The 12,956-nt window shown below is 48.8% G+C and overlaps 1 protein-coding gene across 1 annotated transcript in view; it reads left to right on the top strand.

The window, feature by feature from the left end:
* Positions 1–12,956, top strand: part of ankrd11 (ankyrin repeat domain 11) — a 45,950-nt gene that overhangs the window by 26,286 nt on the left and 6,708 nt on the right. Inside the window, exons 3-9 of the mRNA XM_088370087.1 lie at positions 1,436–1,581; positions 3,124–3,256; positions 6,854–7,027; positions 7,608–7,808; positions 7,917–8,059; positions 8,174–8,321; positions 8,411–12,911. Of these exons, the coding sequence (XP_088226213.1) occupies positions 1,495–1,581; positions 3,124–3,256; positions 6,854–7,027; positions 7,608–7,808; positions 7,917–8,059; positions 8,174–8,321; positions 8,411–12,911 (5,387 nt within the window). The 5' untranslated portion in view covers positions 1,436–1,494. The remainder of the gene's footprint in view (positions 1–1,435; positions 1,582–3,123; positions 3,257–6,853; positions 7,028–7,607; positions 7,809–7,916; positions 8,060–8,173; positions 8,322–8,410; positions 12,912–12,956) is intronic.

The raw sequence follows: 12,956 nt of genomic DNA, 5'->3' as shown, positions 1-12,956 counted from the left end.
GATGAGCTAGCTTGTTGTTGATTTAGCTGAGTAACTCGACTGCTGCTCAAACGCGCGAGAGGCGCATGCTGCAATATGCTGACGTGCCGGTCGGTCGGCCGGCCGGCCTCTGTCTGACCGCAGAGGGAGTGGCTCCGGGAAGATGAGATAATGCAACTTTGGGAGAAAGGTGCGTGCCAGAGAAACTATGGCGAGAGCTCCGTCGCTTCTAAGCTAATCGCTGCTCATGTCAACCACAAAGTATTAAGAATGTAGGTCGCCACATTGCTCAACTACCGTTCGGACTCACTTTTCATATTCTCGATTTATTTCCTCAAGACGTGCTTTACATGCTTCTGCTGATGTTGTTGTCCAGGCTGCAAGTGTCTTGCCAAATCGATTGTTTTTGTCGACTTGAACCAATTGATTAGCAATAAATGCATCGGCCGGTCATCAAATCACAAGTCGGTGGTGTCAAACTTTCGAAGTTTACCCCTGGCAGCGGGCCTTCAATTAGTGCTAATTGTTTTTGTTTGCAGCCAGGAACATCTTATGGATGATCAATGAGCATCCATTGCTCAAACATGACCAAATAATGTCAATTCACCTAGCAACTGCGCATGTAGCATGCTAGTCATTGCGGCTTAACCGGTGAAGCAAAGGAGATTTCGGCCATACTTGATTTTTGGAACATAATACTGTCAACGGGAAGTGGACAGGAGGAGCGAGGAGTTGATGTGTTTCGTTGGTCTCCCGTGCACCAGCAAAAGGGGAGCGGTTCAAGCTCGGGAGCTGCTGGCGTCTCTTGCTTGGCTGCTTTTCTATTTTGACTTGACGGGGGAGGGGGCGATATAAATAGCAGTCTTTGAATAGGATAACTGCAAAAGGAAGACAAGGAGGCTGTGGGGGTAGGCGAGATGGAAGCCACGCCAGCGAGGATAGGAGTGCCAGTGTCTCCGAACGCAGGGGGAAGGAAAAAAACCATGCGGTCTCATCTGTTCACTCGCTCAGTCACAAGGATGATTATCGTTGGATGCAGTCAAACGAGAGCGAGAAAGGGGGGGGGGGGCTGAGGGATGAAAAGCATGATTAATTCATGACCCTGAGAAGCACAAGACTTCTCCTCACCGAGGAAGGTAGCGGATAGTAAACAATAGGGGAATGGCGCAGCCTATGGTGTGATCGAGAAGAACGATCGCCACGTATCACAAATGTTGTCCCACGCTTGTGTGTGTTGATGAAATACAGCTTTTTATGACCATCAAGTATTTCTTTGCAACGTGGGACGATGAAGCAAATCATTGTGATTACTTGGAAATGTACAAAGCCTTTCTGAAAAATTTGAATCACAGTTTCACTGGCTTCAATTTGCGCTTGTCTGGCGTTTCTATCAAAATGTGAAAGCTCAAGCGGTCAGGTGATAACCTCCCCCCCCCTTTTTCTCCCCCCTCTCCAGACGGTTGATGACGATGCAATGGCAGCGTGAATGAAGCTTGGCGTGGGGAGAGCTGAACGATGCCCAAAGGTGGGGGTTCTAAAACCCCCCAGCTGGACCACTTCCCACTTAACACCGACATGGTGGAAAAGCAGGGTGGGAAGAAGGTAAGCGCCACAAAAACCGCAGGCACAAACTAAAAACACGCACAAAGTTGCATTTCTGTGTCATCTATTTACAGAGTCTGAAACTTTGTTAGCTCCCTTTTGCTTCCTAGTTCCCATGCTTTGGTCGTTTAAATTCAGGGGGAAGAAAAATTTTGGTTAAACACTCACTGCAATCCAAAAAGATAATGATGTTCAAAACTCAACCCCCAAAATGTGACTATTTTTTCTTTTTACTTGATTTTTCTCTATTGACAAAAGAACCGAGTTGCGTCAAACAGTCAAATGTAATTCACATATTTATTGTCATGTGTCGAGGTGCAATTGTTGATAATTGATGAATCATCGAATACATTAAAATTGTCCAAACGGTAAGAATTTCAGCTTCACCCTTCTAGTGTATACAAACATTTTCCCAATTTGACACGTGCGCTCGTGGTATTTTCCTAAGATGCCCATGTCCGCCGTTTTAATACAAGAAGCGGCAGGGGTGGCAGCAATAAGAAGCAAGGCACGGCGGAGAGGTGCAGCTTATGCAGGCATAGATTTACAACCCTCTGCAAAGGATTGCATCAGACTCTGGCATGGGGGGGGAGGAGGGGGCAGGGCTGAAACGCACACACACACTCGCGGGCGGGTGGAAAGCAGAGTGAAACGAAAAGGAAAAGAAGCAGCCATTGCCGAAGAGCGCAAGGTGTCATGTGAAGGCACACATCCAGTCGCAGCTTTAAAAATAGACATCAAAATATCTCGAAAATGCGTCTTACATTTTCGACTTCTTTGCGTCTGCGTGCGGTGTTTTTTTTTGTTTTTTTTTGCTTCTAATACAACTTTAGTCGTATTGCCGAGTGTACCGGAGGCTGAGAGATGAGTTTGCTGAACAGTGTCGCTCGCCGCTCTACTGTACCATGACATCATCGTCTTGTGACCGGGGCAGGGCAAGGGGGAGGAGTTGAAAGAACCACTGCATAATTGAAAACATGCATAATGTGCTTGAGGAGGAGAACACAATCACCCCATCCAAAAGAACCACGTGGCGCAAAGTCACCTTTCAGGAAGCATTTGCTTCTCGGACTTCTCAGTCGTATTTCGTCAGTCAAAAGCGGGACGGGCCTGTTACCAACTACGAGTGTATTGGGAATTTTTACCACAATCTGTACTACAAAAAAAATACAATCTAAATTGTTGCGATAAGTGCCTGCCATAACAATAATAATATGGATCGATTAATAATAATAATAATAATAATGACCGCCCACATTTCTGCCCTCTCAATAAAGAAATGACAATACAATCTAGATTGTTGTTATAAGCGTCTGCCATAATAATAATATTAATAATAATAATGACTGCGCCCACATTTCTGCCCTCTGAATAAAGAAATAAGCCCAAAAATGGGTTGCTACAACCTTCATTCATTGTCATTCAAAATACTCTTTCTACAGTTTATTCAAATGGTATTTAAATGTTCTATGTTTGCCAATGCAAAGTTTTTCCCGTTTCCTGTGTTCATTAACGCTTGGGGCCGATGGGTGTCGTTGACAGGAAAAAGTGTTGTCAAATAAGACTCCCAAATTGGATCGCAGCGATGGGGTTAAAGAGATGAAAGAGAAGGCCTCGAAAAGAAAACTGCCGTTCACAACCGGAGCAAATGGAGACCAGAAAGACTCGGACTCAGGTAAGGGACCGTGTCATAGACCTTCGCCGCTTTTATTTGCTGACAATGCGGTTCTCCACACTACGGTCGGTCCGTTTGCTCATTTGATGACGGAAAGTTTTAGTTTGAGTCACTCATTCTTCCATTGATTTCCGACTTCTTAGCTTTTACTTTGGAAGTCGTCCGACGTGCACGCTTGGAAGGACCCAAGCGGTATTTACCTGGCAGTCTGGAGCGTGATTTCAGATTGTGGCAATTTGAATTTGTGTAACACGCTAGCCAGCCTGACCGGGCCCAGCTTTGTTTTCTTTAATTAGCAAAGGAAGTAGAAGTGGCGCTTGCAGTGCTTGTTTGACTTTGGCATTTGGGGGGGGGATTTAGTTTGTTAATAATGTTCCAGCTCAGAGGCTTTTCTAACTGCCTTCATCATCTGCTTTGGCTGAGTAGCTACTTTGCTTTATGTTGTGTAATTACACGTTTGCAAAGCATTTCATTCCAGTCAAAAATGGAAAATTGCATGCCTGCGTGCGCGTCTTTTCGGTCAAGATTTGCTTTGGAGTTGTAACTTGTGAGATTTTTCAAGCCTTTTGTTGTGTGTTTGTATGCCATTGTTAGGCTGCAAAGTGGAGTGCACGTTGGCATGTTCAGGTCTTTGTCGCCGCTCAGGTATTTTCAAAACTGCTCTCCTGCTCATTCTTAATCATTTGCGAGCATCTGCACACAATGCTACTTGAGTCCGATTCGGAGAATTTTTGCTTTTGCTTCCACTTGATGCATTTGAGTCATTTTTATCTTCCAGCGTGTGTGTTTTCTATTCTCTTTGCCTGACCTTTTCAAACGGTTGCCCTGCCATGTCACCCACCGTCTTCCCCCTCTAACATGAATGGCAACTCTGATATGTCACGGCCATTACCACGCCACATCTCATTGCTCGTCTCCTTTGTGATTTGATGGGAGATGAATTGTGCGCCGGAGATGCGGTCAGGTCTGTTCAAAAAGGCTGTTTTCTTGTTCCTCGTCTACTGCGGCTGGAGAGTGCCAATATATTAATTGTTGAGCGTGCTTCACTTGCGATTACCATAATGACACGTGATTAAATGAGATCATTGTGGAAACGGCCACATATTGAGAAAAGGGGACATGGAAGATTTTGACCGCTTTTCTAGCTAAGCAAGAACTGGAGCAGAAACATTTTCATTTCAGTTGTTGTTTTTGTGAACCTGGCGATATGCTACGTACCTCCATAGTCAACTTTATACATGTTTACACGATACAATAACATACAGTCTGGCCTTACTCTCGAGCACATCCATCTACATATATGTGCATATATCTTGAATCTTTTGAAGAAAAAAAGAAATCATTATCTTTCCTCATTCCTTCTCGTTTGCGTCACCGGCACCACAGCTCCCCCTAGAGTCAAGGAAGAGTTTCGATATCAGAATCAAAATATCGATACGTCTTGATTTTTATTAGTATCCATGCGTATCTCGGTATCAATATTTTAATCTTGCTGCATGATGAAGCGTCTTGAAATAGGCAGGCAACATTTGGCCATTTCTGTCGTGACCGCCTTCTTTGAGCTCGTCTATCTATCGGTGGCTGTGTTAGCATCCCGCTTGTGGTGTAGTCCATCTAGCTTTGATGTGGCTACAAGACTCGGTCACGGTATGTGAGGCGCTCGCAAGTACTGACTGAAGGAAGGTGCGAGCTGAGGCAGTGATTTATGATGCTCTGTCGCCCGCCCGTCGTTCCGCTCTGACATCCAAACATTTGTCCTTTGTTTCTATTCCCGGGCACTTTCTCCGATCAAACTTGCAGTGGCGCTCACTACACGGCTCGACGTCGACTTGCGCGCCGCCCCGGGAGTCTCTTACTCATTGCAAAGCGTTGAAAAAACATCCTGTTAGCCATTTCCTGTTTCTTCTGCCTGGACTTCCTGTTTTGATAATTTGCGCTCCCCAAGCAAGTCATTGTCTGTGATGTGGCGTGTGCGCGGTCAAACATATGTGGTCAAGCTGGTTAAGGCAGTTCTTCGTGGCAGAAAGTGTGAGCTCCATGAGCTAGTGTTGATGCTAGCCTTATATTTTTTGTCTCCCTCCCGTTTTGAAAGCTTACCTGTGTTTTCACTCTCACTGGGGTTGAACAATTCATCAGATGCAGTCTTCAATCTTTAGGAATACAAACGTCGGAAAATGACAGACTCTTGAAATGACCTAATGATGCAATTGTCATCAAATGAAAATTTGGTAAGGCGTCCCATTTACAGACCGGGAGCTGCCGTTCTCCTTCATCCCGATGCCTCCGTAGACGATTCCCTCTGTTTTTCCGCATTCAAGTAATTTGGTCGACTTTCGGGCTAGCAGTCTGTTGTAAACATACTCGGAAAGCGCCAGCGTAGCACTTTCTCCCTTCTGCTGCTCCCAAAACATGTTTTGACTGCTGTCTGTGGTTCCCTCCGTTCAAATCCCGGCAGAAGGAATGTGTCGAAATGGCGACTGCCCATAGGAGGGTTCATCAAAGGGGGGTGGGGGGTGGGAACGCAGCTTAAAGCGTTCGCAGATGTTCCTGAAAGTTCAGCACATTTTAACTTGTGACTCCAGCATGTCTCATTTCCTTACAACAACAAAAAACCTTTCTGAGGTGTGATCAAAATCATTTGCGTGTTGACGGCCACGTCACCATTGCCGAGTTGTAACGAGAAAAGTCACAGGGAAAAAAATCAAGCTCAGACAAGTCCGCCAGTGTTTCTGCAGATGCGGAAAATGTTTCTGACTTTGCGGTTGGATCACATTTCTCTAAATTGTAATGTTTCGTATGCTCAAAGATCAGATGTTACATTTATCATGAGTTGCTGGAGTCCTAGCCAAGGGTCATCAGATGCTATGTTGCTGCTGAAAATAATTGCTGGGTGTGTCTTTGTAGAGCAGCTGCTTTTGTCCCAGAGAAGAGCAGAGCAGAGTCGAGTCTCCATTCAGGCTGGCAAGCAGGCAAGCGGGCAGGCAGGCAGGCAGGCATGCGGTGACCTTGGCGAGCCTGTGTCCAATTGAGAGTACACCAACTCTATTTCGTAATAACTCTGCGAGTGCCAAGTCACGCCCTCTTCCTGACTTGTGCTGATTGGCTCGGAAACATAAACACGCGGCCTGATGGCCCGTTGAGGCCCCCTTTTTGAAAAGGAAAACGGGATGGAGACCATTTTCTGCAACTGTTGATTATAATAACAATATAATTGGGATTTTTTTTTCTAGTCATGTTTTTAGGGTCTGTTGTAGGTTCTCCTTATTCATCTTTTTTACGAGAGGAAAAAATGTTCTGCAAATTCAAAATCACACGTGTGGTGACCAAACTGATCACGGTTATCAATATTGTCACGATATTGCCAAACGAAATGTAGCAGAGAAGCAACTCACAGGCAATTGAGTCGTCTGTACGCCAATGCTCTGTTTGAAATGATAATAAAAACAGTCCAAATGATATTTTGTCTAATCATGCACGAGTCCACCATATTTGCCATCTGAAATTTTGTTGAAGTTTATCAGTAAACCGCTTCATCCCTGTGACTCCTTGTTAGCCAGCAAAATTAAATGTACTTTTTTTTCCCCCCCCTCACCACAGAGAAACCAGGTCCAGAGCGGAAGCGCATTAAAAAGGAGCCCACAAACACCCGGAAGGCAGGCTTGCCGTTTGGAATGGGGATGCCAGGCATCCGGGCAGGGTACCCCCTCTCCGAGCGGCAGCAGGTGGCCCTGCTCATGCAAATGACTGCCGAGGAGTCCGTAAACAGTCCAGGTGCGTGCTTATCATGGAGACCACGTCTTGTGTTGCACACCGGGGCGGGCGGGGAAGAGGAGGAGGCGCAGGGAAGTGAGCGTTACAGAATAGCAATGACCGCCACCACCGTTGTGTACATTACACACGCTTGAAGTCTTAACGTGAGAGTTTCTGCTTGTCTTATGGATGTAATAATATTCACACCAGACATTGAGTTGGACGAACAACATCATCACTCAGCGTCTGATTTCTATCGTCAGTCACGTGTTAGTGTTGGTCAATGCTCTTCCTTCAAATCCAGTCTGAAAACGTAAATAAATAGGAATGCACGTGACTGTTTCCGATATAAACTCACTCTTGTCAGTGTGATGATGACAACACTGGCCCTAGCTTCCAAATGTTGTGAAATCAGCTCCAAGTCAGGCTTTTGCCGATTCTTAGTGTGAGGTCGCCCCCCTCTGGCCAAAAGATAAACAACAGTATTGCACCCATTAGAAGAAAAAAAAAAAAAAAGTCCCCCCCGCTAAAAACCCGAAATCAAGTCACATAATCTGTTCATGGTATGGATTGTAACACTTTGTGCTTTTGTTGTCAACAGACACAACACCAAAGCACCAGTCACAGTCCAGTCTAGGTCAGAAGGGAACGCCAAACTCTGCATCCAAAACCAAAGATAAAGTCAATAAAAGAAATGAGAGAGGAGAGACTCGGCTGCACAGGGCGGCCATTCGTGGTGAGGTACGCCGCATTAAGGAGCTCATCAGCGAGGGAGCTGATGTGAATGTAAAGGACTTTGCAGGTGAGACACTTTCGAGTTGGCGCGAGATGCAGTCGCGCTAATGCAACTTGTCAAAAAAAGGAATTTGGGCTTGTGTCAGCACAAATAACGTCATCCGCTTGCACTTAGGTTGGACTGCATTGCACGAGGCATGCAACCGGGGATATTACGACGTGGCCAAGCAGCTGCTGGCAGCCGGAGCCGAGGTCAACACCAAGGGTCTGGATGACGACACTCCTCTCCACGATGCGTCCAATAATGGACATTTTAAGGTGACAGGTTGTTTTTTTAAATCACTTGTTATCTTTTTGGACGCCATTGCTGGATGTATTGGGCCCGAAAAATGGCCTTTGAAAATGGCCACTTAATTGCGTGCTTTATTTCAGGTGGTCAAGCTACTTTTACGGTATGGCGGAGACCCACGACAAAGTAACCGAAGAGGTGAAACGCCTTTGAATGTTGCCAACTCTCCAACGATGCTGAATTTGCTGCTGGGGAAAGGCACGTATACCTCGAGTGAGGACAGTTCGTCAGGTGTGTAGTTTAACGTGAACATTGGCCAAAAGCGCTTTTATTTTGCTTTCAACCTTGCCTTTATTTCTGTTTCCTTTCGCTCCGCGCAGAATCTTCCGAAGAGGAAGACGTTCCCTCGTGCGCCCCATCGAGCTCGGTCGATGGCAATAACACAGACTCTGAGTTTGAGAAGGGCTTGAAGTTAAAAGGGAAAACTTTAGAGCCTCCCAAATCGGCCGTCACGCCCGTCAAAGACGAGTACGAATTTGACGAAGATGACGAGGAGGAGCGAGTCCCCCCGGTGGACGATAAGCATCTCTTGAAAAAAGACTTCCGGAAGGACCCCGTCACCAAGGCCAACAGTTTCATCTCCATCCCCAAGATGGAGGTGAAAACCTATTCCAAAAGCAACTCGCTCACACCAAAGAAAGCCGTCAGGCGCATCATCTCGGACAGCAACAGTTCGGACGAGGACGACAGGACGCTGTGTTTTACGCCGGCGCCGACGCCGCGCCAACAAGCCCTTCAGACGAACGCCAAGACGAGAGAGACGGGGAGTCTGACTTCCAAACAGCTCAAAGATAAAAATAAAGTCAAAAAGAAGAGGAAGAAGGAGAGTAAAAACAACGTCGGCAAAGAAGTCAGGTTTAGCAAAGTCAACGACAAATTCTGCACGTCCGATTCCGACTGCGGCGATATGGAGAGCGAAGACGACAAAGGCTCAAACAGCATCAAGGAGTCCTCCATGATGGCAAAAGACTCTGGCGGCGGCGGCGGCGGCTTCAACGCATCCTCGCACGCAAACTTGAATTCGCAGAAACAAGCGCCGTCGTTAGCGGAACAACACCCCAAGCAGTGGAGGACCGACGGCTGGAAGACGGTGTCGTCTCCCACGTGGTCCGACGAAAGTTCTCTGTCCGATTCCGTCAGGACCCGTCTGTCCAGCGAGTCCGACTACTCTTCCACCGAGTCCAGCGTGGAATCCGTCAAGCAAGTCAAGAGGAAAGGACAAGACAACAAAAAGAAGAATAACAACTTGCACAACAGCACAGTGGAAAAGAAAAACGCCGACGTGTACAAAAATGCCGACAGTACCGTCTCCAAAACGGACACGGACGGCAAGGTGCTGAAGAAGCACAAGGTCAAGCACAAGCACAAAAGCAAAGAGAAGGACAAAGCTCCCAGTCTGGTGCTCAATCAGGACATGAACGAAAAGTTCGTCAAAAGCTATTCGTTCGATTTCGACGACTCCAGGCAAAAGTCCATCACCGTCGAGTCGGAATCGCAGTCCGAAAGCAAGATCAAGTTGTCCAAACACGAAAAGGACCATTCCAAAAAGGAAGAAAGGCTCTCCAAAAGCAAGTCGGAAGACAAAGATTGGGCGTCGGGAAAAGACTCGCACAGGACCACGGAAAAGGAGAAAAATAAGAAATCCAAGGACTCGGCCAAAACAAACAAGGACGAGCGAGACCGGCCCGTCAAATCGGACAAGGAGCGAAGCGCCAAGGAGAAACCTAAGGAGGACAAACAAAAGAACCACAAAGAGGAGAAGAAGAAAAAGTCCAAGGAGAAGTCGCGAGCCGATCGCAAGAGTGAGCAGAAAGAGGAGAAGCATCTCAAGGTGGACAAGGGCGGCGGCAAGGAGGACAAGTGCAAAAAGGACAAAGTCGCCAAGGAGGAGCCCGAGTACGAAAGCTACGACGTCAACAACCGTTTCCTCAACCTGGACGACGCGAAGCTGAGCGCCTCGGACGAGCATCACGACCGCTGGGGCTCCGAGATGTCCTCCGACTCGTCCCTCTACGGAGACGACAGCTGGGACGCCCCCGTCAAGGAGTACAAAGAGTACAAAGCCAACAACGCCGTCAAGCTGATCGTGGAAACGGTCAAGGAGGAGACCAGGAGGAAGGACAAAGTCAAAGACAAGAAATCCGACCACGCCGACAAAAGACCGGACAAGGACGTCACGTCCAAAAAGAAAGACAAGGACTGTTTGGAAAAGAAGAAGGACTGGTCGGACAAACAAAAAATCAACTCGGCTCACTCTGTGGAAAAGGAGAAGAAGAGGAAAGAATCCACGGAAACGGGCAAGGACAAAAAAGACTCCCTGGACAACAGTCGAGATCGCTCGTACGACTCGGTCAAGGAGAGAAAAGACGGCAAAGTCAAGCAAGAGTCGCTCCGGGACGATTACGCCAACGACGCCTTCTTCAAAGAAACCGAGCCCGTGGGGAAATCGTGCGACGCCCGCGAACGCAACCATTCGGGGAAGGAGAAAGAGAAGAAGTTTGAGGCCACGGAAAAGCGAGAGAAAACAAAAGCCGACAAGCACAAAGAGAAAATCAAAGACAGGGCCGCCGCCGCCGATCAGGAGAAGGACAGGAGTGACAAAATGGCGGCGGAAAAAACGCCCAAGGACAAGGAAGCCGAGCGCAGCAGCGGCAAAGACAAGAAGGACGGCGCCAAGGACAAACACAAAGAGTCGCACGCAAAGGACAAAGAGCGAAAAATGTCCTCCGAGCAGAGCAAGGACAAGAAAGAAAAGGCCTGCCAAGACAAACACAACGAGCGAGAGAAGGACTTCTCCGAGGTCAAGCGAGAGGAACGGAAGCCCGAGAAGATCCGAGAGAAAACCTGGTACAAAATCGCCGACATCTTCACCGACGAAAGCGACGACGAGGACGACGCTTACAACGGCGCTCTTTCGCACGCTTCCGACGCCGTCAGAAAGGACTCGCTGCCCGATCAGGACCAGGATCTGGATCACTTCCCCTCAGACAAAGTCAGAAAAACGTCATCGGAGAGCAAACACGGCGCCGACAAGGCCAAAGAGCACAAGGAGAAGAAGAAGGAAAAGGCCGCCGCTGCCACCTTTGACTCGGGCAGAGAGCGCAAGGGCTCCCTGGAGAAACACAACAAAGACAAGAAAGAATCCGTCGATGTCAAACACAAGGAACGAAAAGAGCGGACGTCGCTCGACTCCAACCAGGAGAAGAAAGCCAAGCAGAAGCTCCTGGAGGAGAAAACTAAAAACAAATACAAGACGGAGAATAATCCCAAGGAGCGAAAAGCCTCCAAGGGCGGCGGCGAGAACGAAAAGTCCCTCCTGGAGAAGTTGGAAGAAGAAGCCATGAACGACTACAAGGACGACTCCAACGACAAGAACAGCGACATTTCCTCCGACAGTTTCACCGACCGAGGCCACGACGCCGTCGTCCTCGCCGGCTACTACGACTCCATCGGCCTCGCCGACGACGACCGGAGGGACTCTCCGGCCGTCATAAGCACGCCCCAGGACAAGTTCCGAGAGAAAGAACGACATCGCCATTCCTCCTCCTCGTCTTCCAAGAAAAGCCACAACAAAGACAAAGAGAAGGTCAAGAAGGACAAACGCGACAAGAGCGAAGAAATCCGAGACGTGTACGCTCGCCGCGAGAGCTTGCCCTTTGACAAAGAGCCCACGCCCCTGGAGGCCGACCCGTACACCTTCCCGTACGGCGGCAAAGGCGACGGCGAAGACGACTTCGACAAGACGTTGGAGTTCGAAAAAGAGATGTCCAAGAAGGACAAAGCCGGCGCCGTCATCGGCGACAGGACAAAGGACAAGAAGAAAAAGGAGAAGCACAAGGAGAAAATCAAGGAGGAGTTCAACAAGCACCTTGACGCCCTTGGCTCGTCCAAGCACTCCAAAGAAGGATTGAAGGACGGCCCTCAGCTTAGCCTTCTGAAAGAGAGATCGAAAGAAGACAGCCCCAAATTCGACTTCAAAAAGGAGCGCAACCGCGACGCCTCGGACAAAGACAACCGCTTAGATCACGCAAAGTCCAAAACGAAAGATGAAAACGAAAAGCTCAATCCGTCCAAAGACACGGGACGTAAAGACGGACGCCCGCGGGAAAAACTCCTGGTGGACGGCGACTACCAAATGACCAGTTTTGGTCAGATGTTGAGTCTGAAAGACCAAGAAATCGAAGAGCGTCACAAGAGGCATAAAGAGAGGATGAAACAAATGGAGAAGCTCAGGCCCAAGTCGGGAGACCCCAAACTCAAAACCAAGTCCACCGAAGAAGCCCGCAAAAACCGCGCTGAGCTCTCCTCCAAGAAATCCAGCCTGGCCGGCAGCCTGGCCGGCAGCCTGGCCGGTAGCCTGGCCGGCAGCCTGGCCGGCAACCTGGCCGGCAGCCTGGCCAGCCCGGACTCCAACCTCAAAGAGAAGAAGCTGAAGGACGTCGGGCTGCCCAAGGACGCCGTCCTGCCCAAGGACGCCGCTCCGCCCAAGGACGCCGGCCTGCCGGCGACGCAGATGGTGTCCCCCGCTCGCAAGTTCCAACCGGCGACGGACAGCCACAACGCCAAGGACTGGCTGCCCGGACATCAAATCAAAGAGAACCTGCCCGCCTCGCCCCGCTCGGAACACAACAGGCCCACGGGCGTGCCCACGCCCACCTCCGTCATCTCTTGCCCCAGTTACGAGGAAGTCATGCAGACTCCCCGCACGCCGTCTTGCAGCGCCGAAGATTACCCCGACATCATGCTGGACGGGCTGGACTGCCAGAACTCCTCCGCCATGACCATGTCCATGAATGCGTGTTCGCCGTCCTTCTTTGAGAGGTATCTCCTCCTTTCAATGTTCCGCTCTATTTGTAGCCTCCACCC

This window comes from Syngnathus floridae, chromosome 3, assembly GCF_059516105.1.
Source record: "Syngnathus floridae isolate MCC-2025c chromosome 3, RoL_Sflo_1.0, whole genome shotgun sequence".
NCBI classification, from domain to species: Eukaryota; Metazoa; Chordata; class Actinopteri; order Syngnathiformes; family Syngnathidae; genus Syngnathus; species Syngnathus floridae.
Note: the sequence above shows the minus strand (reverse complement) of the source record. Positions and strands in the feature narration are given on the sequence as shown.